The 27,144-nt window shown below is 39.0% G+C and overlaps 5 protein-coding genes across 6 annotated transcripts; 3 read left to right on the top strand and 2 right to left on the bottom strand.

Moving 5' to 3' along the window:
* Positions 1 to 211: 211 nt before the first annotated feature.
* LOC111262241 (uncharacterized) lies at positions 212 to 6,643 on the top strand. The gene is made up of 10 exons (XM_022836340.2): positions 212 to 313; positions 1,681 to 1,759; positions 1,936 to 2,098; positions 2,687 to 2,881; positions 3,207 to 3,326; positions 3,431 to 3,707; positions 4,599 to 4,764; positions 4,849 to 5,153; positions 5,368 to 5,457; positions 5,868 to 6,643. The coding sequence occupies exons 1-10, from the start codon at positions 275 to 277 to the stop codon at positions 5,958 to 5,960; spliced, it is 1,527 nt and encodes a 508-aa protein (XP_022692075.1). The 5' UTR covers positions 212 to 274; the 3' UTR covers positions 5,961 to 6,643.
* Positions 1,650 to 18,300, bottom strand: LOC147753227 (uncharacterized). The gene is made up of 6 exons (XM_086969003.1): positions 18,072 to 18,300; positions 17,599 to 17,787; positions 17,169 to 17,267; positions 3,540 to 3,726; positions 1,895 to 2,164; positions 1,650 to 1,768 (listed from the first exon to the last, which is right to left on the bottom strand). The coding sequence occupies exons 1-4, from the start codon at positions 18,291 to 18,293 to the stop codon at positions 3,685 to 3,687; spliced, it is 552 nt and encodes a 183-aa protein (XP_086825129.1). The 5' UTR covers positions 18,294 to 18,300; the 3' UTR covers positions 1,650 to 1,768; positions 1,895 to 2,164; positions 3,540 to 3,684.
* Positions 7,540 to 16,623, top strand: LOC111262240 (protein argonaute-4). Its single transcript, XM_022836339.2, has 5 exons — positions 7,540 to 7,658; positions 8,427 to 8,923; positions 9,818 to 10,066; positions 12,323 to 13,541; positions 15,020 to 16,623. Exons 1-5 carry the CDS (start codon positions 7,568 to 7,570, stop codon positions 15,790 to 15,792), a joined length of 2,829 nt encoding a protein of 942 aa, XP_022692074.1. The 5' UTR covers positions 7,540 to 7,567; the 3' UTR covers positions 15,793 to 16,623.
* On the bottom strand, positions 18,277 to 22,490 carry LOC111262242 (uncharacterized). Of its 2 annotated transcripts, none has more exons than XM_022836341.2 (3): positions 22,226 to 22,490; positions 20,150 to 20,271; positions 18,277 to 19,761 (listed from the first exon to the last, which is right to left on the bottom strand). In XM_022836341.2, the coding sequence occupies exons 1-3, from the start codon at positions 22,320 to 22,322 to the stop codon at positions 19,420 to 19,422; spliced, it is 561 nt and encodes a 186-aa protein (XP_022692076.1). In that variant the 5' UTR covers positions 22,323 to 22,490; the 3' UTR covers positions 18,277 to 19,419. The 2 variants fall into 2 exon arrangements, with proteins under 2 accessions (XP_022692076.1, XP_022692077.1); XM_022836342.2 differs by having other exon boundaries at positions 20,150 to 20,268.
* A 985-nt stretch (positions 22,491 to 23,475) lies between these two features.
* Positions 23,476 to 26,117, top strand: LOC111262243 (uncharacterized). Its single transcript, XM_022836345.2, has 5 exons — positions 23,476 to 23,731; positions 24,611 to 24,678; positions 24,838 to 24,930; positions 25,514 to 25,636; positions 25,786 to 26,117. Exons 1-5 carry the CDS (start codon positions 23,650 to 23,652, stop codon positions 25,894 to 25,896), a joined length of 477 nt encoding a protein of 158 aa, XP_022692080.1. The 5' UTR covers positions 23,476 to 23,649; the 3' UTR covers positions 25,897 to 26,117.
* Positions 26,118 to 27,144: the final 1,027 nt, after the last annotated feature.

Genomic DNA, 27,144 nt, shown 5'->3' with positions numbered 1-27,144 from the left:
TCCCAGAATCAACCCAGAAAGCCTCTCGTATGCGGTAAACTCGCAGGCAGCAAAAACGCCCGCGCAATCTAAGCGGTGAATCAATGCCTTCATATGATCGTCCAGGTTTCTGGTCGTTTCATATGTCTTCAGCTTATAACAAGCAAAAACGCTTTTTGTCTAATTTGTTCAGCCTACTGTTGTCTTTGTGAAGTACTGCTCAGTCACAAGTGGATCGTTCGTCAGCTTCAATAATAATTTCACTGAATTAATTATTACTCTAAGAATCTTTCAGATGGACCCTAAACAAGGACAGTCGCGCCAACACGAATGGGTAGGTCTGTTGCTATTATCATTATTATGGTTATTATTGACTATGCATTGTAATTATATAGGGGGGTGTCTGTCATGCTGATTTGTTTGTATATTTCGACTTAAGCTGAACACGGCTGTATATACGGAGTCACGAACTCTTAACACATTTACAGTAATTCGATTTTTAGTCATAATAAATTGTAATAGTATAATTTGGTCGTTTATAAATTATCATAACCACGGCCACTAGACGCACCCCGCTATAGGTCGTTAGGGGGTAATTGAGATGTATGAGAAAGACAACATATGTAAAAGTACTAAGCAGTATTGTGTAAACAATGTGTTATCTATAAACGCGAAATATTTTTCTCTTAAATTTTTCTCAAAATACCATACTTATTTTAAATCAACTATGTCACTGAAACATTTCATGCACTTGTCCGGCCAATCACTATTTAAATGTGTCGAATTTTATGTCTACTACTACCGTAACGTATTCTTTCAAATGGCTGACGCCTCCCGACACAAAACACTGTGCTAAACCAACCACGTTATTTCCGTAGCGTTGACGTCCCGTAACGAGGAGAGCTGAGCCTAAGCACTCTAGATCTCACCAAAACTTTCTGAAATAACAAACTTCTATTCATTGAGAGTCACTCATAATTTTTACGAATATTTGACAACATATAATTATGTGTGTAAATCTACAGTGTTTCCACTATGCTGAGTAATATGCAAGCAGGTATAATTGTCAAGTACTTGACAAAAGATGGTCAATCATTCTAAATGAAAAAAAAGCATATACATGTTATTCATCAATGACGATTAATTGCACATTTAAGTTTAGAGAAGTTTATTCACATACCTAAACAGAAAGTTCCTTACCTTCAAGTGTCTCACAACAATGCTCAAACTGGTTTGAATCGAAATGCGTAAACGCTGATGTGTTTGCCAATTTACAAGTGGAATTAATTTATAATCAATAAAAATTTGGAATTTAGCTTCCAGAAAAGCAAAGCCTAATTCGTAGGTTCGTAAATGTATAATTTACCCGAGTGACCACCACTACTGTTAGATTAGAGAAGGAAAGAACGACAAATTAGCAGCACGATAAAACTGGATAAATTTCTCCACATAAAATCAGTGTGATTAAGTTATGAGTACTCTGAATGATTTTTGAACTTTTCATGATTATTACTATTGTTATTTTGCTTTATTTTTTACTAAACAAAACTAAAAATTTTAAAATCACTGATTTGATTCGTGTCAGGATCCTCATTAATTTATACTACAAGCTTATACGAGTCAAATTAACTATTTAATAAAATCAATTATTTAATAGAATAGATTACTACTATTATTATCATTCGGTTTTTATTCCCCCAGGAACCTCAGCTGGAGCTTACCATCACGCCGGGATCAAATGGCGTTTCTTTTATGGCATGGAACGGCGCGAACCGAATTGGTACGCTAACTGCAAAACAAGCCAGTATCATTTCTTATCATGTGTTATAAAATCAACGAATGAATGAATAGCTTTTTTTGTCAGATCTTCTTCTATGCCTAACTTGTTATCCGAAAGCCGTATTACGTTACTTACCCTTTGGATAGCTAACCCATTTTTCTCTTCCGTACATCCAGCGGTATGTGGCCGTGAACGCGACGTTCATGTGCACGATTTCGACGTCACATTGAACAGACGAATTAGTTTCGTAAACGATATCTCCGAGGTACGATTTGCTAAGCGGGACCTGCTAGTGATCTCGGCGTTATCGGGCGAAGTGTCGATCCTCAAATTAAAAAAGTAAGAAACAAACTGACCTATGTTTTTTCTGACCGTCGCGTATATTGTAAATGCACGAGCACGTACCTAAGATAGGGGAAATGAAGTTTAGTGTGAATTCGCTGTCGATTAATTACGTCAATTCTCTTTGTCATATGCCAAATTTGTAAATAATGTCTTGCTTCCTTAATAGCGCTTTCCCTGTAGTTAACGTTTTGGTTAGCAAGTTTACATCCTTACAGGTCTGACAGTCATATTCTGACTTCAGAGACATTAAGTGCTCCATACGCTGTAACCGGTTTTGCGGTAGTGGTGTCGAGAAGTGTTTCTATTTAATGCAAAATTTAAGCGTCATAGCAATTAAACTCAACGTATCCGGTTAATATAAGGGGATTTCTGGAACGAGAAAGTTGGTTTTTGGATTTCAACATTAACGGTATCAAGCAAGTGGCGCAATTACTGATTACTAATAAAACATCACAAAAATATCCAGGGCTTATTATCATTTTCGATTGTATGTAGCGCCTTACGTTTGTTATTTTTCTTCTCCGTAAAAATTACATTAATAAATAATGAATAAAATAGTCATTGATTGGTGTTGTTATTTAGAGACTTTTCGCGCAACGTCAACCCTGTCCAGTTCCAGCGGCATCTGCTGGCCCACAATGCGCCAGTTTTCGCCCTGGATGTTGATTCCTGTGGTGATACGTTTATCTCAGGCGGAGCTGACAAGGTCGTCAAACTGTGGACCGTCTCTGGGCAAAAACTTCTTGGCCAGTTCCGTAAACACAACAACGCCGTGAGGTATGACGATTCCAGACGAGAATCATATATTTATATGATCGTTTATTATAACTATAGGGACAATTTCAGTGACTTGCATCTGTCCACCACAACTCAATTCCTAACTAGCGCCTCGCTTATTACGTTTAGGTGTGTAAGTACTTATTCGAACGGATTCAACTATAAATGTCGTATGACCGGTTCTTTTCGGTTGAGTTCTATGAAATTGTAAATACGAGGAAACACAAAACGCACTATGATATTGAAATTGATCGCTGAGATATTACCATAGTAACAACGTGGTACAGTCGTACCATTTTAAAAAAACTTTTTAATGCGCTTACAGACACCTCACGTATACTTCGGATGGCCTGTGCTTCGCTTCTGCTGGAGACGATCGCGAGATAATTGAATGGGACATCCGCTCGCAGAATCCAATTAGCGCGATTGCAAATCACTGCGGCGGGTTAGTATCAAATCTTGTTTATTATACGAAATACAAGCATGTGTCTGGCTGAGAAAAAAGTTAACTTCTGCATTAACATGCGACCGTCGCAAAATGGCTTGCAGGGGTGCGTCTTCGCTGGGTTTCCTGCCGGAAGGTCATCTAGTAGTGGGGCATCGGGATAACAATTTGCGGGTATTCGATGCAAGGACTAAGAAAGTCCTTGCCACGTACCGTGTCTACGACAACCCGATCCGTAGTTTGTCGTTGCATACGTCTGGCCAGTTCGTAGCGACTTCTTGCCCTGAAGATCAGTGCGTGTCCATTATTGATCTTCTGAATGGCGTACCGTTAACCACGTTCACAATCAAGATGCCAGTCAAACAAGCGTTGTTTCTCTCGGTGAGACAACTACGATTACCTTGAAGTGAGGGAAATAACACGACAGAAAAAGCCAAAAATTCTTTGTTGGTTCTGAAAAAGAACGATATATGCATCATGGAATCGTACTACTGATAGATATTCATTCTAACTAGAGATGTGTGTTCGGAAGTTTGAGTAGGTATCAGTGAGCTATAGGATTTCTTTACAATATCCTTTCTTGCACGTTGATTTTATTGTCCATTTGCATTTCTCTGATTTCCAAGAAAAATCAGTGAGGTTCTTTTGCATTCAATTATTTGCCATAACAGATTGAGCATCAAGTGTTGCATATTAGACAATGGTTACGATAAGGGGAATGAATAATGCCCGGATACATTGCGGGCGTTCCCGGTAGTGATAGGGATATTAGAAATATAGATGAGCTCGTTTTCTCATATGTGGTAGCAATTCACAAAATAGAGTTATAATTGTAAATCATTATTGGTAAACTGGTACCACTACGCGTACTACCCGTGCTGTGCCGCTACGTATTAATGAGTTCGAATTCGCCAAACAAATGATTAGTAGCTATTACTGTAGCATCGATTCTAATTAATGATTCTGTATATTTCGGATAAGAAGTATAGAAGTGCATATGCAAAAGAAGCATAGGGCTATACACCCGCTATAAACTTAAAATGATTGCTTGAAGAACAACGGTTTGCGCTATTTTTTTTTCAATTTAAATGAGTTTTAACTGCTAGTTAAAAAAACAATGTGTTATTTTTTGCACGGTTGAAACTTTAGTAAACCTTCAGCATTGTTCTGAAGAACACTCATATTGGCCCACAATGCGTACTGCTAAGTACAGCCAATAGTCAGCGCCGGGTCTTTTTACTTTTTAAACATGAATCTTCTACTAAATTTCAGCCATGCGACCCTCCTGTAAATGATTTCGATACGTCGGACCTACTTTGTGTACCCGGGCGGGGGCGCAAGCTCAACATCTTCAATTGCGATCTGACGCGCCTACTTGAAGATGAAGAGCGGATGTCGCAATCACACCAAATGTCGTCTTATCCTGAGTGTGCTAATGGTAACTCGAATAAAGATCCTAATATTTCACAAAATGCACCGACCAGTGTAACCTTGTCTAACAACTTGATTGACCGAATCGCAGCGGGTGTTCCAGTCGCCGACGAAAAGGAGAAAACGGCTGACGAACGAGACGTTGTGGACACCAACAATAAGCATCCAGTCTCGAAAGCGTCTGGGGACCTTGCCGAAAGAGTTCCATTAGAGTCAAATAACCGAGTAGAAAGCGGTGCTGAAATGATGGCTCGCCGTACGCGTCGGATGACGCTCGCGCGGAGAACAATCAAGCCCAGACGGATATCTCTCGACGACCTTCATGAAGAGCAAGAAAGGCAGGAGTCCACAACCAGATCGAAGGAACTTCAGGAAGAAGTGGTAAATGAAGCGGCGGTAAGTAGTTAAACATGCTAGTGTAAAAGACAGTCTTTAGTGGCTGCCAGCTCGACCCTGATTTCTTGTGAAAGATGTGGGATTGTAAATAGTAATACTAATAATAATAATATTTCAAAGCCTAAGTTTTATTTAGCTAGATATTCCACCAAGTCGCACAATGCCTTCATAATATCATAGACCATTATTACCTATCCTGATACATTCCTTTCAGGCTATCCGTCAGGCTGAATCCGCTTTACTGAATAAGCTTGTTGGCCAGATTGCTGACATGAGTGACAGGATGGACCGTCTTGAGATTATGGTATGTGATTGTATGATTGGAACGTTTGTAGATCTACGGCACGTAAACATGTATATAATAAGTAACATATATGTAATCGAGCCATACTTGCTCGAGCTTAAGTGCTGCTTCAATGAGTTTCGGTGCTTTACGATTGTATTAAGCCAATGCCTAGCCAGCGCTAAATTTTATCCAAAAATAATTCTTTTTTCTTTATCGTTTGAGATAATTAATCATTGCAGTGCTTTTGACGAAGTGTGCTCGTTTTGGATACAAAAGAACGACACTGCCCGTATTTGTTGCACAGCAAAGAAATAAGACCTCGATACAAAGTTGGTTAAATGTTGCTTATAGCTGGCGAAAATGGTTAAGGTGCAAAGTGATAGGATGTATGCTAATAGTAATAAGGGCAATAATGTGAATTGTTTCAGATCACAAAGAGATTCAATGAACTGGCCCACGGAATCGCCTCTCTAGAGGGCCGGTGCCTGAAAGCTAATGCGAATGAAAGTAGTATTGAATAGCTATTGGAGGATTTCAAACCCGGAAACTTTGAGCTTGCTATACGTGTATAAGAATGTACGCAAAAGAACATTGGTAGACTTTTAAAGTGGGATCATTTTGTCGTCAGGGGTAACTCATCAGTAATTGTTTTAAAAGAAAATTTATGATCTTTTGAGAATTTTAGTACTTTTTTTTTGGAAACTGTAGAAAGAAAACTGTATTGTTAGTTTAGATAAAGAAAAAAAAAGGTGTGCACGTTGAACCAAGTTCTGAAGACGTAAAAAAGATGTTCTAAATGTACAGGAGTGTCGTTAAGTTCGATGCTTATAGCAAAATATACGAGTGCGCCATTTAGAAACCATTTACATTAAAGTTTGGGGTGCTTGAGGGAAGTCTTACTCTGAGTGCCAAAACATACAGAAATGAAAAAAGCAGGTAAGTAAAACTAGCAGAATCCAGCGTCATGCAATATGATGGAAAAAATTGTAAAAAAAATTACAAATATAATCTCGTACGTTAAAAAGCGGACCTGTATATTTCCCGAAAAGTGAGGTGTGTAGTCTACTAATTTTATTTCCCATATATAAATAGACGTAAATTATTAGTAACCAAGAATATTCTTCTTTGATAGTATTAAATCATAATATTGAATTAATAAATAATGGGTTTAATGGCTAACATGTATGCTCACATATAACTCCGATGGCTAATGGAAAATTATTCTAATACAACTGATAATTAAGGCATTATGTAAACATAAGTATACGTCCTTTAGCTTCCCTAATTCAACTAATACCTTGCCCTAACTAAGCCATATGTGCTGAAAAGTCTTCGAAGTAGCCTTATTGAGATAGCTTAACTAATTTTGGAAAAACATTTTTCAATCCATTTTGTCAAGTAAACATGTATATACAAACTAAAATGAAGTGCCACAGGCTGTATGAATGTAAGTGGTAGTCAACATTCGCAGGCAAATACATATCTAGTTTAGTGAACAATAACCAAGAAATTACATGAGATGATTGCTCGACGTTTACTTGAAGCAATTATAATAATGCTTGAAGCCTTTCACAGCATTAACTTCCGTTTCTCAGAGCATTCATCATTACGGGATTGCAAAGCATATATCAGCGTGCGTATGTTATCTCTTATACCACGCTGGTTTGTGCATAAAGAATCTTCCACAAAGCATGTCAAAGTGTGGATGTAGGCAGTACTTGATTTTGCATTGCACCGAAGTCACTTACGTTCATCCATCAGCCGCACTGAGTGCACGTCACTGAGGATCACGTCTCGTATATGCTTCTCTCTCTCCCATTCTCTCTCTCTTTCGCTCGCTTTCGAATTCGGAGTTCGCTCAAGAATATGTCGCGCGATTTCGGGCGCCCGTGTCGATATTGACAACGCCAACTTATTCAAGTTGGATAGATGGTGCGATCGGAGGCCAAGTTACATCATCTTGCATCAAAAATAAAGTCTCACCTTCTTTATAATTCACTTGAGTATCTATTTGATCTACTCCATACGTGTACTTAACCATAAAGTGCTTTGAGCAATTGTTCTTTCAATTGTACTTATAAAAAATTGTCTCCGTTTACTAGATTAATAATATCCATCTGTCAGTTGGATGCCATGTGCATTGAAAGTCCCTGAACTCTCCATATTGCTGCGCACTTCAACAAAAATGGCGTCTCGCAAAAATGTTGGCTGGCCTAACGGTAAGTTCGCATAGTTCGAGTCACTTGTCATAGAAAAAAAAACTATTAAATACCTGCAGTATTATAAAATTTGAAGCTACACACATTGAAGTGTCGCTTAAATCTGACGTGAAGCCTTCACGTGCGCTTATGGCAGAGTAGCTATTGCATTTTGAAGAGCATAATTGAAAGCGACTTTCCTCTGAAGGATTTCGTAACGATAAATGGTTTCAAGCATTATTCTATTATCGATGTAGTAGTAGTTGCAACTAGACATTTTTTCATTTGTAGGGTAGAGTCTGACATCGTTCTCGTTGAAGCGATTTTCGTATCTAACGAAGGTATTGTATTTTTATTATCTCAAATACAAATACAAAGGCTTCAACTTAAGCACGAAGCATTCAACCTAGTCTACCATAGAACTCCGCAAGAGTTCTATGGTAGACTAGGTCTTTACTGGTACCACTCAAAGTGTGTGTAACGTCGGATTTCAAAATGATTTATACCCGAGGGCATATTAAGTTGGATATGAACGATAGAGCAGATGGCTATTTTTAGACATGAAATGTAAGTCTATGAGACGAAACAGTTTTGTGTTGTTCTACTACGTGTTCTATTTATTAACACCATATGAAGACGTACATATAGCGCGAGGTGCATTCCTTGCAGGTTTACTCTTCTTCAAATGTACTAAGCAAAATATCTTGACTGGAACAGCCACTATTACGGGTCCATAAAATACTTCTGCATGTATGGCTTTGTTTTTCTTCCCTACAAATTTGGCTTCAGTCAAAGTTTCGCGAAATTATTCCGGGAAAAGGCCTGTTTTAGCAACGTCAAAATCAAAGTTTGGAGTGGAAACAGTGAAGTTGAAGACCTGCCGCGGCACAAATGCGCTCCCCGTCAGTTCACACGAGCAGCGTGCGGTTGAGGTCTTCGGCAATGTTCCTACCGTTCCAAAGCGTCCTATTACTCCGACGCAAGCAGGTTCGTCACTACCGCTTGTGACGAATATGTTTCCGGTCAAACTGCCATCTGCGAAGATCTTTCAATACAAGGTAGAGATTTCCCAAATCAAGGACACTGGGGATCAGGATAAGGTCAGTGACGCGGGTACTGATCCATCAGAGTCAATAAGACAGCAGTCAAGCAGTAGGAAACCTAGCTTTTCGGCCGATATCAATCATAAGGTCGTATTGATATGCAAAAAACGTATCGTTGGCGAATATCAACTGGCGTATGATGGACATCGAAAGCTCTATACGCGAAGGCAGCTGCCGTTTCAGGTATGGGTACATACACAAGAAGCCTCTAACCGAAGGAAATTAGATATGCTCATTTGCATAATAGTATAATAGTAATAAGCTTCATTGGAATATTTCTTTAACTTACAGTACATATGACATTACTATCATATATGGCAATACGAGGTCAATCTGAACACACAGAGTCCTTATGAAATACATACGCATAGAACCTATATCAAGGTTCAGTGTTATGAACCAGGCTTTCCGTAACTTTAAAACAGCACCGCATTCAACAATGGTGCACCCATCTCATCAACCAATAAGATGTATAGACGGTAACTGTCCACATAAACATTAACTCTTACTATAACGCTTTGAACTGTTTTGGCAGATCATAACTAAATTTTAGCTTGAACTGCCATTTGGCCACTGAATTGTACTTAATTTTTAAATGTCGGATAAAAGGCAAAAACGTAACTTGGGGTAGTGGATATATTAGAGAACTAAAACAATGAAAAATCACTTTCGTCCATTTGAAGTTTTAGCTGATTACCGTTTATACAGCGATAAACGGTATGGGAAGTATGCTTCTTACAAGTTTACAGCGAAACTTGCAAGAAGCATACTTCCCAACACATCGGCTTAATGATGTTCAATAATTCAACGACTTTTTCACTAATTCTACATCACTTGCATATTACTTTTTTTTTAATTTCAAGATTTACACCTGGTAGTGTCGTTAAACATTGCTCCATACTTGAGCTCTTAACACGATGCAAAGTGTCTATGCACGGAGATTAACATATATCATCACGTGTCCCCAGATTTAATAAGCAAACACATTACCATTGTACCGTGACCGAGACTGCCGCGTATAGCTGCATATGGTAATATTAATTATGTTTCTTTGCCTGTATCCTTTTATGTTTACAGAAGCAGGAATTCAACTCAATTAACGTCATTCACAACAGAGAAAAACTCTCGTTCTGTGTTCAAATCGAATATGTGACTGATATTGATTTTGAGCCCATCCAGAAATTCTACACGAATATCAAAGAAGGAATAATTCCAACAACAGCAGATCACGGAATTAGCGTACAAGTGGCAGATACTATCCTCCGAACAGGGCTTACTTTATCGCTTACTTCAGTCGGCCGTGCGTTCTATAGGCCACCTCAAGCGGTTTGCGCTTTTGTATCATATTTTTTGTACTTCATATAGCATTTTTTCTTGCACGTTAGCTTGTTGAAAAGGTATTCACTTTTTTTCTAAATAGATAGTCTTTTTTTTTTTATTATTATTATTTTACATATCTCAGTAACGGGTCGCGCGGGCTGGCGGTGGTGTCATTTGGAAGCTGAAATTTGCCGGTAGTAGATGTGCTAAAATTGGTGCAACGCCTATCATCAGGCTTAAGGTAGAGCGCTTTGAAGGCAAGGGTACCATTATCTCCACGACCCAATGTAACTCCGCGCAAGATTTTAAATGGCATTCTCTTTTCTCGGCTTTTATGACATGGACCAGCTACAATTTCATCTGTCGCACTATTCGCTTCGTCTTCGCTAGAAGTCAACATTGGCTAGTCGGATCTTCTTTGGTTTTTAAAGTGCAAATGCCTGTAGTTTTTGTTCTGACGTCCCCTAGTTCGAATATTGACCAACCTTTGAAAGAAAACGTAATCATATATATATATATATATATATATATATACGATATTCCTAACGCTAAATTCCTTAAAATGCCTTTGCCTTTTCATAAAATCAGGCTGAGGCTCTACTATAACATTACACGTGCTGATTATGACCGCGGCGTTACCTTTTTCTTATTAAGTAATAGCCCTTGTTAAGGACACGTCTTTTCCCTGCGATCTTAGTTCGCCTCCGACAAAACGTCTTTGGACGCTCTCTTATACTCTTAAATATACTCTTAAATCAGAGATGAATGTGTCGCTTGAATTTGCACGGCAATGGGTGATCATTTATGATCTTTTTAATGATCCACGTTTGTCTTGGCGAAAAGACGAGAGTCTCTGCTACATAGAGGTACATAGAGGAATAACAATCTGGTGCGATCTAAAGTTTTCCGGTGAAATTGAACAAATCAAAGTATTGAACGTTTTGCGATTTTTTTTTATATGCAACAATACGCGTGCATTAGGTTTTTTGTGAAAATAAAATGCACCACACAGACGGTATGTTGTTGCGTGAAATTTCCAAAAATTGGTTATATTTTTATTTGTTATAATTTTGGTAAATATCTTTGTGATAAAAACAAATGCTGCCCAGGCCTATAAAAAGTATAAGTGCTGTCTATAGCTAAGATGCCTTATTGGAAGAAGCGGCCCATGATGATTCTCAGTTTCGTTTTGAAAATTCTGATGTAGTTGCTAGCCAAATACGGAAAAAGTCGATTAAATTATTGCTAAGGTTCAGCAATGCAAGAGACATATTACTCGCCAAGGTATCGCCAGAGAATAAGACTTCTCCAAATGGTCTTAAACCACTTAAAGCACGATGTTACGAATACGAAAATACACGAATCGATTGAAAAAAAATTGCCCGATTGTATCGCCATTTGCGAAACCCCAAAGGAACGCAATGAAATCGAGTCATTTCTGAAACGGTTAGTCATGAATGATAAAAAGTAGAGGTAATGGGAAGATGAAAGAGTAAAATTTTAAAAAACGTGATCTACGATATGTGGCTTAGATTGATACCAAGGAATACGACTCTATGTGTTTAACGGGATTGGAAAAGAATCGTGCATTAAGAGTTGCTGCCGGCAAACAAAACGACGATAGATTCTAACCTCTACTATCAATAACTATCAAATTTGCAAGAAGCCATTGAAGAAAGGACTGATGAATCAAAAAGACCACATGCATCTTCAGTTTCCCGGCAATAATTAAGAGAACTTATGTATACTTAATTTATCCGGTGTATAGCCAAGGTTATACCAGGCTAGACCATTAGGCTTTCATCTGTTTCGACCTCTACAGGACTTCTTCAATGATAATAATCTAGTTTAAATGAAGACATGCAAAAATCACTTATCACATTTTTTTGCTCAGAAACCACAAAGTTCTACAGTCATGAGATGATGGTATTACCAGAAAAACGAGAGAAGGGTTCATCGAGCTTCCTTAGATGCAGCATTCGAAATCACAGGAAGTTAAGTCTCAATTTTTCCGCACATTTTCATACAAGTGTGCAAAAATAAACCCTTTGGTTGCGGCTCGATTAATGAAGACCCCTTTAGTTTAAAAAAGTAATTAACAAGGGTCACAGTATTTTTTTAAAAAGTAATTAACAAGGGTCACAGTATTTTTTTAAAAAAGTAATTAACAAGGGTCACAGTATTTTTATATTAACATATCATTTCTGTATGTTATGTGTAAGCTGTACATCTCGATCATTTCAACGTGTTGGATTATTTCAGGCTAGCAGCGACTGCTATCTGAGCGGTGGTTTAGAGGTATGGCCTGGATTATGTACGTCAACACGACGTGGAACTTGGCGTCCATTGGTAAATATTGATATTAAATGCTCAGCATTCTATGTATCGGGACCTCTGCTGCAGCTTGCCAAGGAAGTTCTAGACCCAAAAAAAACGCTACCTTTCGATCCGTTAAAAATGCCACTAGCACCTAGAGACCGTGAAAGCCTTGCTAGTGCCCTGAAAGGTGTCATTGTGTATTCTGTGCACTTGAATCAAAAGCGGAAAATACGAGTTGCTGGTCTGACGAACTATGGCGCTGATACTGAAACCTTTGACTGGCAGGGGAAATCAGTTTCAATTGTTGAGTATTTTGAGCGGAGACATAATATCACGTTGGAACGGCCTGATCTACCCTGTGCTATACTTGGCAATACTAACGGCGCAATGGTTCCTATGGAGCTGTTAATTATTGCACCAGGCCAACGCTGTATCAAAAAACTTTCGGAGCTGCAGACCTCTCTGATGATTAAACGAGCAACGGCCTCACCGAATACACGGTTTCAACATATCAAGGAAGCTGCTACATTGCTGAAAACCAACTCGGCAAAGTATTGCACAGAGTTTGACATGAGCTTTGAAAACGAGAATATTGTGGTGCAGGGGAGGCGACTCACGGAACCAATTATAAGCTACAGGAATGACGAGACCATGCAAACAAAAGATGGCGTATGGAGGCTCGGTTCGCTGTTGAAACCGGTCAAACTTGACCGCTGGGCTGTCGCAATATTAGGGAGGGTGCAGAATGATACAGTAACTAACATGGTAAATGGATTCACGGCAGCAAGCACGAAAATGGGTATGAAAATTGCCCATCCTTATATTCAAACATATGATCAAAGTGTATCGCCCCGGCAGGTCCTCGTCGACATCAAGCAACATGTAAAAAACGTACAAATGACGCTTGTCGTAATGTCACCACACACTGACTATAGTCAACTGAAATTTGAAGCTGAAACTACTGATCTCTGCACACGGACGCAATGCGTTAAAGACTCGAATATCGTCAAGAAATTCAGCATGACATTCGCTCAGAGTTTGTTGCAAAAGATGAATGCAAAGCTCGGCGGGCAGAACAGCTCAGTCAAGAACGAGTTTCGGCCTCCCGCATTATCTGAAGCATTTATGGTAGTCGGAATCGACATTAACCACTCAAGGTCTGGTTAGTAAAGAAAAGCTTTTCTAATTAAAGGTTCAGTTTTGTAAATAGTATTCAGGGGAGACTAGAGTTGGAAGCTATAAAGCAGTCTTGGCTTCTTAGAGCTAAGTTCTTTCTCTCACCAATGTAGATTTTTTGCCACCTTTCAGAAAATCTAAAATCCACTTTTGGAAAGAAAAGAATGATACAAAAATTCGTAACGAAGTCTTAAAGGAAAGCAATGGTGCCTCCACGATATGAACATAGGACTAATTTGGCATACCTCTGTCACCAGTGGCAAAATCTAGTACTGATTGATGAGTAATAAATTCTACATACTATGTGTTTAGGGTATGAACAGATTTTTCCCCGCTAATTTGCCTGAGATAAATGTATAAATAGGTGGATCGGAAAGCCTTAAACTTTGCTATAATAGAAACAAAAGTCGGCATGATTATTATATATTCAAAAATTTTGCTTTACTTGACCTAATGAATCGTAGTCGTCTGCGCGATCAGATCATAAAATCATCAAAAACTAAATTGTCAGCATTTGCCCACGGCTGGGAAACAACCAGCCGAAACAGCGAGCATGGTCTGAAAAACGGAAGGCAAAAAGTGCCTTCCTTAACGCCCTTCGCCGGAAGTGGTTTTAGTGCTCTACAGCTAATGGTTTCGATTTGATTTCGAGATGAACGGCAATTCACATTTCAGATGGCTGCAAAAAGCTGCACTGCAGACTATTGCATGAAAATTCGATTCAATCATCTCAAGTGTCTTATAAACAGTAAAAGCTGGCTACACCATTGTCGGAAATCTAATGCATACGCTTAAAAATGTATAATTTTCAAAGTGCCTAAGTTTGCAAGATAGATATAACTAATTAGTTTCTGATAAACCTAGTGTATTTAACGGGAAGTAACGTCCATGAAGTATTAGGTAATTAAATCATTAATATAGGCGTTTTCGTAGTATTTTTTAGTATAATTTAGTAGAAAGGAATGTTCCGCACTTTTAAAGCTAGTAAATTGGTCTGCGTAAGACTTTGCTTGTAAGAGCGGAAGTATGGGAAATACTTTCGACTATATAATATTCTACGGGACGTGCACACTTTTTTCATCCTTTATATTTTACAAACATTTTTGCATAAAAAGAGGTTTCAGATTTTTAAGAAGCTTCATACTAGTCTCCGCAACTGGATAGGTATCATTCTAAGGAGCTGGAGTATGATTGAACCGTTCTGTGGTTAAACACAGATGACATGAAAGTCGCCTCCATTTCGTCAAAAAGTAGATTTTATAACGTCAGTAGTCATACCCTAAAAGTAGTGTTGGCTGCAGTTTCCCGTAGAATCCGGCAAAACTTCCTGCATATTTTATCAAACAGTACTCATCAAGTTAGCCACTTTGTTCTTGCAACACTTCTTTCCAACTAGTAGATGATTTAACTTCAACTTTTTACAACTCTAACGCTGTTTTCGTACACATGTATTGATGCCTGCAGGCGAAAAGGGAACACCCTCTGTCGCGTGTTTAGTAGCCTCCATGGATCAGATTCCAGCTCAATACTATTCAACGACATCGATACAAAGCAAGGAACCGTACGTTGTCAAGCTAAAACCAATGTTCACTGAGGCGTTGATAGCGTTCAGAAACGAAAATCATTATCTACCAAAACAGCTGATTATCTTCCGTGCTAGCGTGCCCGATGGACAGTTTAATGAAGTTCGTTTGGAAGAGTTGACCGCCCTCCGTCAGGCATGCGCAAGTATACAGCTGAACTACGAACCTCCAATGGTATTTATCTTCGTTACCAAACGTCACCATGTCCGATTTCTTTGCCAGAACAAACGGCAAGCCGTCGGCAAAGCGAAGAACATCCCACCCGGTACGCTTGTTGATCGAGATATCGTCCAACCGGACGTATTTGATTTCTACCTGTGTTCACACGCCGGTATGCAGGGTACCTCACGTCCAGCTCATTACCAGGTTGTCCATAACGATGCCCTACAATCACCCGATGAAATCTATAGCATCTGTTATTTCTTGTGTCACACCAATATGCGATGCACGCGATCGATATCAATTCCGGCTCCACTGGAGTACGCTAATCTGGCACTCCGGCGTGCTAGTGACTTCATCAAAGTTGCAGCTCCGAGATCAAACAATGATGGCGCGGCCGAACGCAGGAAAACATGGTCGAATGATCAGATAGCCACGCTGGAAAACGTAGTTGCAATTCATCCAGAAATGCGTGGAAAGATGTACTTTATTTAACATAGGATATATACGAGAGACGATTAACAAAATTAAGAAAAAGGAGTAGTTAACGGAGTAATTCTGTGCATAGCAGCCTGAGGCAAAAGCGCATGCAGGAGTGCAACGGGTAGTAGTCAATTCGGCCAAAATATATACTAGCATGGCGAACCGCTTTTGTGTTAGTATACTTTGCTTTTAAAAATATTTAAAAGTAACGGAACTTATATTAGCTTTTTATTCTAAGTATACAAGCTCTTACAGAAACGTGCAAGTAAAGAAAAAAAAAAACGAATCTACTCACTTAATTGAAAGTCGTTAACTTCTTATTGCAGTTGTTACATAGCCAAGCAAAAAAAATCATTACGATACTTTCCCTAACACATAATACAATAGTCGATATGACTTTGGAACCCGACATTTCAAGCTTTTAACTTAGATCTGCTCCAGCAAATTAAACGTAGGCCGCGCGTTTGCCAAATAGACAATCAAAAACATGATTGCTTCTTACTTTATTGAAATCAATTGCGCCTTTAAACCTACAATTTTTTTAGCGGCCGTTTTAAATCAGTGTTCTGTTGTCAACCGATGTAAGCCAGCTTTACTGAGTTCAACTCAATCGGTGTTTGCGTTTACATCTTTTTATACTGTACAAGTGGCAATCGTGTTTATATGCCGTATAAAGATTATCATATAGGCTTGTGGAAAGTTAAATCAAGCTAACTAGCGGAATCAGTGTAATACAAGTGTGGACTCAGTAATCCGGAAACAATTGCTAACACCTCGTAAGATTTACTGTAATTAATAAACAAATTTACTAATAAGATATGTAAAACTTGAAAGGAAACCCCATCGGCAGTAATGTTTTCAATTGAATAATACTGTCTTGTTTTCAAATACATTAGGTTCATGTATGATTATGCTACCTTACAGATGCAAAAAAGATACGTTGCTTTTTTTAAATTAGTTTAAATTAGTGCTAAATTAGTTTTCTGGCGCAATTTAGCAGCTAATTTTTTCTTACCCTTAACTTTTCCCACTTAGAACCCGTCAAACTGTTTACTGCATATATCGCTACAATAAACACTTTGGAGTTTAGAGCGTATGTTTCGTAAACATGAAACTCAGGTCAAATACAACGTACATAGATATTTGCTCTCGACGAATAGTATTGCTTCCGCTTACCACGCCTTATGCTAAGCATACTGAGACTAGGCAAATATCAATTGTTCTTAGATTACATATTACTTTTACTCAAAACAACGAACTTCACAACGCCTACAGACATATGGATACCTAATTCATTGTTATAGAGCCAACATTAATAAAAAAAATAGTCGATATCTTTGTAATTCGTAGAATTCGTTTCGCTAAAATTGAACACCGCTGTTACACACCTCCTTCCACAAATGGCCCCGTTGGTTTCTTATCAGGTCCAGCTGAGGAAAATCACGCACGATTTTTTCAGCTAGCCAGACATGACCGCCTTTTGCTGCCTGCAAGACGATAACAGCAAATCGTTATTAATGTCGCTTGGATTGCGTAAAATATTCTTGACCATACCCCTCTCTCCCCATTCACACGATACATGACTTTGAAGACGGTTTAACGTTTAGTCTAAGAATTTTCGTCTTCAATTGAATCGTCTGCTAGCACTTATATTTATGAGATTTGCACCAATAAAGTCACCAGTCTACAGTTTCCGTAAAGCTACAAATAAGAATAATCAACCGATTGCCTCAGTTTCAAACATCTCCACACAATCATAATTTTCTTTCAAACAAAGTCATTTGGACGGAAAAAGAACGAAAAACGCTGTGTACTGACCTTATGAGCAATCGTGTCGCCATCATCGTCAACGTCCGCTACACTTTCAAAGCGTTCCCTTCGCAGGGCCGATAGTAAAATGTCTAAGACCTCCTTATGCCCTTTGTAGGCTGCTCGATGAGCAGGGGTTGTTCCCCCATTGGTTCGGACATTTGGGCAGCCACCACAAGCCAACAATTCGGAGACAATCTGAGAAAACACAAATATAACAAGCAAAAGGTATAGTCGATTCTAAATTTAGACTTATGTCCTAGGACAACTCGTTCAAACTTTATATAAGCGTTTTAGAACCCGCAGCCTTTGACCATCGCTAAGAACCAATTGTCAGTCAAATCGGTATCGGTTCCAGCGTCATCGTTCAGCTCTTCACATTTAAGAGGCACCAGAATAGCACTTTTACGAATTGTCCATAGTAACGTGCGACCTAAGCCAGCATTTTCTAAGTGCATCTATTCGCCCTTACAGCTACTCACGTTGGCTTTTCCGGCGCGTGCAGCATAATGCAAGGCTGTGTATCCATACGGGTCCTGTTGATTCGGGTCGTGGCCTTTGGCTAGTAGCATTCTAACCCTGTTTAATTCGCCTTCTCTTGCCGCCCCCCATAAGCCTCGCTCAAGTTCCATTTCCATTAAAGATTGCACCGCCACCTTTCCTGGGCCGTGCGAACAACAGCTGTGATTTTCGTCACAGCTCATCTTGTTATAACGAGATCGATATATTTAGGGACCTTTCTATCAAACAATGAATAACCCACCGCATTTCAGCTCTATTACGAAGTTATGGTGCAATTTATCTGGTACACCTGCTTGTAAGGCTATAGGTCTGTTTGTAGCGCCGAAAAAATTCAACAGATCCTTCCTTATACTAGTCTCTAGTCGGGCCCGCTTTTCATTCTGTTTGCTAAGAATGAACAGAAGATCAGGTGAACTAACAACAGTAGCAGTAGTAAATTGTATGTTTACCAGTTAGGTAACAATAATGGAGAGACGAGAAGCGGCACCCGCTGCAGTGACCCCACGGACGTTACAACGGACACGTATCACACAGAGATGGTTATGTATGTATACAAGTAATTATTTGTATATATTTGACTTATATCTATATATATATACGGCTATAATTGTTTGTTTTATGTACGTGAACTACTTAATACACGTTCATATTCATGTATGTATATATATGCTGTTTTAATATCACCCTTTCTTCCTAAACGTTTTTGTATGTGTGTTTGTGTCGTAAGTGGACGCCTTTTACGCAGATAGTATTTATAATCGAAAACGAGTACACCTTGGAAAAATCACAGCAAGAGCATACCTATCATACGTTTTTCTCCCTCTAATCTATGTTTAGGCGTGTGGATATATACATAAACATATCTATATACATATACACTTTCTATAGTTATATAGGTAGAGTTTAATGTAAACAATGTTTTTAGGCTTAGATTTATATGCGATTTTCGGCAAAGTCTTCCATCTATTCCTTATCTTATTTTCTCCGAATTTTGTGTACCGATACAAAGTGTCCACTTTACCTCAACCCCCAGCTACTTTTGGTAAGGCATGACAGTCGATTGAAGGGAGCGCCCAGTCTGCGTCTGTCTGAAAATCAAACTACTTGATCTAGGACACTATATCTAACTCATATTATCCACATCGTACACGTCGTACAAAAAATTCATTATTAGCTGGCTTACCAGTGTCTCACAGATCTATATATATATATATATATAGTTATGATTCGCTTGCGCTTAAGTGGACATTGATTAAATAATCTAGTTTAATGGTTAGTCAGCTGATTGATTTGCTGTTCATCGCTAATTTAATTGTTTCCTAAATGATTACTGCTAAGGGGCGGCCGAATACTCGGCGGCAGATTAAGCTGTTGTTGTCGTTGTTGTTGCTGCTGCTGTAGTTGCTGAATTTGCTGTTGACGATCTGTGGCAGTTATGGGCACGGCACGTGGGTTATTCTGATGCGAAGGGCTTTGGCCAAATGAATCAATCTGCGAAACTGGAGTTTGTGGGGGGGCGGGCGACTGCTGCTCGGGCGGATGCAGATCGGCTTGTTGATGCGAATGGCGGTCATGCTGCTGCTGCCGCTGCTGTTGATTTTCATGTAACTGTAGAAGACTTTGTTCCCGACTGGCCAATAAAGCAGCGACCTAGGAATTAACACGATGATAATGAAAAAAATTAGAAAGAGGCGAAAAACAGGGAAATATAGTATATGGAGTGCATTCTAGCTGATTATTCAAATATACATGTCCTTTGTAAGTATATACATTTATATACAGGCTTGGGCAAAAGCCTTTTGGTAGTTTGAGAAAATTCAGTTTATAGGTTAAGAATTGTCCTTTTACGTCCGTTAACGAAGCAGGAAAGTAAAATATGGTGTTGGTATAATAATAAGAATTGAAAAAATTCAGGTGAAGATTCTCAAACTGTCCATCCCATCTCTTGGCCCATTTTACATAAATGTATAAATACATACTATAAGGGTTCCCAAATATCAAATAGGACTAATTTTTACACTAATGCGTATCCGCCTACCTGTGGACTTCTCAATAATGACTGGCGTTTCTCACGCAGCACTGAATTTAGCAGCGCTCCAAGCACTTCATCCCCGATCGCCACAACGTTTTCATTCGACTCCGGGATGCTCGCGTTCTCTGCTGGAACACAACCCCAACGTAAGTAAACTTAAATTAATGTTTCGAGCTCCAGGCGCGGTCCTACTATCTTATATGAGCATTATTGTATTAGATATATATTAGAGTCAAGAAAACTTGACTCTTTGCATGAGTCTAGGTTTCGTAAGTTCATAAATCACTACCAGTAGTATTTGGTTACCTTATGTACGTCACGCAAAAAAAGCACTGCTTCAGACAGCCTGGCAGCCCACAGCTCGAAGAGAAGTGTTTATATCACTCAGTTTTAAATTTAGACTAGTCTTAACTAAACATTCTTTTACAAGGTTATGCAGGGACAAACGTGATACTACAGCATTGTGACGGCGAAAAGGTAACCTAATGGGAGACCATTTTCGAATTCCGATACGACTTTAAACAAACGTCTTTTTTCAAAATGAGCAACGAGGTTGCGTTATTATTGTTTCGAAAATTGCCACTACAATATATCTAAACAGTAAGTACCGCTATGTGTACGAAACAAGTTTAAGTTTGTTTAAGTTCGCATCAAAGAAATAATTCTAACCGTTGCGTCAATGCAGTGTACTAAAATGTCGGTATCCGTCAAAGCAAAATATTAACATGACAAATTGTTACGAAGCGGGGCGGAATTTACGGATGCTACATTCAAGCGTATTCTCTGTCCACGCATAAAATTGGCTGTCGCTAATATATAAACTCACAATTCGTTCATTGGGAGCAAAACGAGCCGGCATTGAAACATCGAATTCATTTGCGCTGCCGGCGGGTTTCCTAAAAAAAGACGATATTCTACTTTACTTCTTGCCATGCCGGAAAACAGGTCCTTTTCAATAGAAGAGTATTGTTTTGGTCTGTCTCTTAAACTATTGTTAAGTATATCAGCAGTTCATCAACCGGAGCTAATTGGCCTCGTCATCGAGTATTTTTGAAGCCGCTATGCGCCGTAGGAAAGGCAATGATAAACGCTCCTTAAAAACAACATAGTATCATTATTACTAATCGGCAAAAATTCTAACTAACATTAACAAAGACGTTAAAAACAGATCCAATTTGACCGATCCAGTTTCTGAACAATTTAAACACACACACCATTCAGCTGCTGATTATTCAGTAGTTGTTAGAACAAGGCCTTCCATCTTTAAGAGCTCGCTAACGTGAAGCAGAAATATCGACGAACATTGCTAACGTTATTTATTAAATCTTTCGTAACCTAATCTTTAACAACTAGGCGAATACCCCAAATTGGATCAAGAATATAAATTTATCCCACTAATAGTGCGCGCAGATTAAAACTTTCTCCATAAAGAGCACAGATTATTAGTATTCCCATCTTTATGATGCCCCACTCCACTTTCAGTCAACTGGCCGGAGTCAGTATACGTTTGACAATTATCTAAGCATAAAATGTAGGCATGACATATCGTATGGTTACATCACACAACATCTTGCCGTAGACTTAATGTCGTCATAGTTATGTTGGAAATCTGTTTACTACACTCTTGGCATATCTTTCTTGCATCTGACATACATCAAGCGGAACGCCAGTAGCCAACTCACCCACCAAAATATTGTTTTTCTCTGACATTACATAATCTAATTAACGTCGTTCTTGTGTAAGCAACATTTTTTGTTTCAGTATAATCGAACCTTTCCACTGTTGATAACTGACAAACCATTACACTACATGTCTACCTCCATGTTTCGAACTTTACGTTCGGTATCGCCGTTAGACATTCCATGCGGTCGCTTCCGGGTTCGGGCCTAGACCACAACGTGTCCCTAAGAATAGCAGGCAAATACGTTACCCACTAAGCTATCACGGGGACAGATCTACCTAGATAAAGACAGGAACTGTCATCCACCAGCGCCAGTAGTAAAGACGAATCTGTTCTGTTAGCTACTTTTTGTTTGTCGCCCATTTAGTCGTTGTCCGTTCAGTCATCAATACCTAAATTACCTTCAAGCTGTGAATGGCTTCGCTTAAATTCTCCGCTGTGACAGCTCGACGAAGAACTCCGTTCGTCACCAGCGAACATTCTAGGGGGAAGGGCCATGAACAGATGAGTCCACGCGCGGTCCTTGAATAGGACGGCGAGTCAGCTAGTCGCGTCGCTAGTAGCTGACGACGACTATTGGAAGTGGCTGTAATCTGATCGCGATCCCAAACGAAATGGCAGCGACAACGGCGGACGTTAGGGACGGCACCGAGTTCGATATACATAGGTAGGTAGATGACAGTATATATCGCACGTACAAGGCGTCCAAAGGAGGCAGCCCAGCAAGCCGGGCAGCAACGACAGTATACTTGTGAGTCGACGAGCGCACAGCTGAGAGGTTGAGTTCAGCAGCTGACTGCCTCAGTAGCGGTTCCAGTTAGAGCCGAGACCAGGGTAGCTACACCTGGAGCCGAAGCACTAAGCACCCGATTTGGTAGAAAACTAACAACCAGACAGTAAATAGTTAGCAGATAGGACGAAGTAATATTTGGGTGTGTAATAGCTGGCGGCGCCTGCTTCTGGCTGTATTTCTTGGCCAGAATCTTTCACCTACCGCCATTTTTCCCAGAACGATCAAAACACAGGGCCATAATGGTAATGTTTAGCCCGCGCTGTTGCTACCGGGAACCGTCAAAGAAAGCCAGGTCATGTCTGAGACTGAAGTCTGGAGACATAGAGGTGTGTGTGTTGAATGTCTTTGTAATACAGTGAAATGAGTCTCATTCAGTGTGGCGCAGGCGTATTTCCGTCTGCTAGAACGAAGCTGCGACAGTACCCGTGACAGAGTATTTAAAAGAATGGTAATGGTGGTGAGTAGATTTGAAACAATATTGCGTTCTTTCGTGTGTAAAGTTTGCTAGGTCCTTATTTACTTATTTAGATATTATTATTACAAGATGGTGTGGCCCGCACCCTTTTTTGTATGTATTTCAGAAATAGGTCATTCGTTAACACTTAGAAAATAAACCTTTCATAAAAAAAAGTATGCAATATCTAACGGATTGATAAACCAAATCAATGCGTAGAGTTCCTCTAAGCTTATGTATTTTACAAGAGCTTATTCCTTACATACCTTTGCTCATTTTGTGTGAATTTTGCAAATAATAACCTAGGCACCGTCGTATGTCTGCGATTCGTAAAGTGGACGCGCCACTTGAGCCGGTCGCTACTCAGGTAGATACATCCCTCTCCACAAGGGCGAGATACTTGAAATGTCAATGGCGGAATGTAACGGAAAGACAACTCATTCTGTTGGAGGAAACAAATAATACGCTGACATTAACAATAAGCGCACAGTGCCTTACCTAGATATCTTAAGAAAATATGATGTACGGCTAAGTTTTACGAACAGTTTTCTGCATCTCGTCCTTCAGTGATTGACATAATGGCAGATAGCACATCCAGCGCTGATATGCTCTACTTATTCAAAACATTCAAGAAAACGCCAAACATGATTTCGGCCAAAAGTAGGTTCTGTTTGCGAAAAGCAACACTACGCATGCATGGATCCGAGTCACGTATTTAGTTAGGTCTCAATATGCGTAGCAGTATACATTAATGTTTTTCATAATTTAAAATTTTTTATTTTCAATCATTTATGACCTGTTTATCACAGTGCCTTCAATCGGATCCAATAAAATTTAGCTCCTTGTAAACGCTTGATTCGTTGTCGGTTCTTGACCAGTAAAATTATGACTTAAGCGTTATATAAAGATGAATATTAAAAACTATTTTTGTTTGTGTTGCACGCGTTGTGCAGATTAATCTAGCTCAACAACAGACCAGCAATGATTTAAAAAAAAAAAAAGCCTGAATTAATTTTTGAACTCAAAACGAAAACATGTTCATACATCATTGTGGTTGTATATACAACAGCAGGTTAAATGGTGGGTATATCTTTACAGTTTGTCGTCTGGTCAAATTATTTCCTCAGTGTCATAGACCGACGTCCGTTGTACATGTACTGACTTGGGGATGATATTTTGATAGTCATGCAAAATGGAATGCAATATGGAATGAAAATAATAGAAACTCAAAGCTAGAAATATAATCTACGGCTATCTCCCATTTTATCAGTAGCTTTTAATTGTTATTTCATACATATATGTATACATAAATATATATGTATGTATAATAGGTCACGTATGCATATCAAAGCTTCAAAACTATTTTTCGATTAGAAAAATATACTTTAAGGATACCATAGCTGGGCTGCTTAATTCTATCTTCGGCGATTTTTTGGATAATCGTCGGAACCAATTCCGTGGATTTCCACAAAATACTAAACGGAAGTCAAGACATCCATTTGGTGATTGACGAAACATATTTCTCCAATCTCGTTGCAGTTCAGGATATTCTTGAGGACAACTTATCCGAGAAGTTGCGACATTTCGTCAGCGACGTTGAAGCCTTGGTGAGTGGGTTGCTTGCAGATTGAGGACGGCTAATTTTTGCCTCCTGTTTTAAAAATATAAGACAACCAAATTATTCTGATAAATGTTTATACATAACTTTTGTTTAGCAAGTGTATCCCATAGTAAACGTCTGCTCTATTCGTTTGGCATTATTTCAGAATTGCTATAAAAAAGAAGTTAAGCCAGGCGATGTAGAACGTGCCAGCATTGAGGACATCGCCCACTTCGACGCTTGTATCGATCGCATCGAGGTTTGTATATGGAAGATACAATGCAGAGTAAATGTCTTTTTGAATAATAAGAGGGCTGTATGGCAAAACTCTGATGACCATGCTTTTGAATATAGCGGGCCGTGCGCTGAACGAAGAAACAATTTACGGCATCACTATGCTGGCAACCTCGGAGCCTCGTTTGAGGCATTTCAATCTAACTTAATGATTTCAAAGTCAGAAAGATTGTAAAATTTCGGATGATAGGAGCGCACTGGTAATGCTATCAAGAACAATTTGATGAAGAAGGACATCTCGTGGTAGGTAAACTTTTTCATAAATATATTCTTGACTGTTGAAAGAAGAGGATTTTTTAAAGATTTGCTGAACCGCTGAACATCTCTCTCCAGAGGTTTAGTTTTGCTTAGCCCACTGGCTATAATATTATTTCTGAGAAGTAAATTCTAAAATATCTCTCAGGTTAGCGCGTCAATCTTTAGTTTCTAATTGAAAGCGTTTTACCTACGAGAACATTGCTAATCTAAGTATCAAAAATAAGTCACATTTCCCATTTGTCTTGCTTAGAAACTAACCGATTAGATTTTCTTCATTGGTTCCTTTGCAGGCGAAGCTTTACAAGCTTATGGCTACTCCATCCCACGTGGTCCTTCCCGAAGATGAGTTTCTCCGACAGATCGAAGAAGATTCCAGACTGAAGCGGATAGAAACCAGACGTCTGATTGCCATGGTTAGTATTATTTCTAATATAATATAGAACTAGAGAACGTTCTAATATCATAATCCGTGTTTATCGACTATTGCTGCAAAAAGTTATCTTTTATACAATACATGTATATATGTCTAAATCGATTTCTGTATGCGTATGCGGCTTTTCAGAAGGCCGAAAGCAATCGTAAGCTTCGGGAGGAGATTGCACTCGTTAAAAAACGCCAAGAGGTTGCTGACAGGCTCAAGCAAGCCAAGACCCAGCTATGCTCTGATAGTTGAACGATAAACCTAACGTAGCCTGAGCACAAGCGCTTCCGAGTCCGCAACAAACAAAACTTAATGCGATTGCCAGAGACAGACAGAGTAACGGTTCTGGGAGCCCTCTATTGCCATTATAAACGGATTATAGCCCTATGTGTATATAAATAAATGAATTCTAACGCAAGTTTAATAAAGTCAACACTGTCCTGTAGAGACACCCAAACGTAAAAAATTTTAAAGCAGATTGTCATTAAACGAGGTTCGACTGGGTTCAACCCTGTTAACATTTTATTTTGATGCATATGTGTACATTCTACGGCCTTTATTAAAATCCCGGCGGAGACAGGCTTATCGTTGAACGAAATGAGAGATCACTTAGGTTTTGCTTAAGACAAGTAAATGCTACACAGTGGGTGCGAATGTAGGAATTTTTTATTGTGAGAAGTTATATGAAATTAATTTTGTGCATGTAAATATATGATAGTACGACGCATTTTCATAAATCTTCAATAGTGAAAATTGCTTTTGAGTGTACAGATAATATGAGCCTGTTTTGGCCATAATAAATATTACTGCACACATCTGAGATAAATATTTTTAGAGATATAAGGTTAACTCAAGTTCAAGGTATTTTTTATTTAAGAAGTTTATTTCAACTAAATATTGTTCTACAAAACGACTTATGCAGTCATTTTTGTGGTACTCTTCAATAGCTGTCGTTCTTCTTCCGAGAACATTCTAATTGTTAAACTTCTTAGAAACTTTTATTCTCCGTCTTTTTGAATTTATATCAAATATATTCATGTGATACTTACCCATAATCCAATAATTAGATTGTACAAACGCGTGCCTTTTTTCTACCCAACAGTAATAACGTCTCATTTATTGTAATTTCGTAATATAAGCTCTATTAAAGTCTTGTCTATAGAAAGCCTGTAGAATCTGACTAGACTCTTGTATCCACTGAACACGAAACACAAAGAGGAGGCAAATAGGTCCTGTCCGTGTAATGGTGCGGTAGGCAGCGTGCTTATCTAATGAATTTACGGACGCGCAATGATGATAGGCATTGCTTCACTGAATGTAACAGCCGAAACGTTCTTTCTAAGCTGTTGTGCATTGCCGATAACGTGGCAGCATGGTGCTAGTGTCCTGATTATCTGCTTGCAAAAAGTTAATTGATTTAAGCCGACATCAGTCTGTTGCTGCCTGAAGTTCTGTGAATCACATATAAATGCTACTCAATTTGTGTAAATAAAGTTGTTC

This window comes from Varroa jacobsoni, unplaced genomic scaffold, assembly GCF_002532875.2.
Source record: "Varroa jacobsoni isolate VJ856 unplaced genomic scaffold, vjacob_1.0 scaffold_641, whole genome shotgun sequence".
NCBI lineage: Eukaryota > Metazoa > Arthropoda > Arachnida > Mesostigmata > Varroidae > Varroa > Varroa jacobsoni.
The sequence above is the reverse complement of the archived record's forward strand: the minus strand, read 5'-3'. Positions and strand labels throughout refer to the sequence as shown.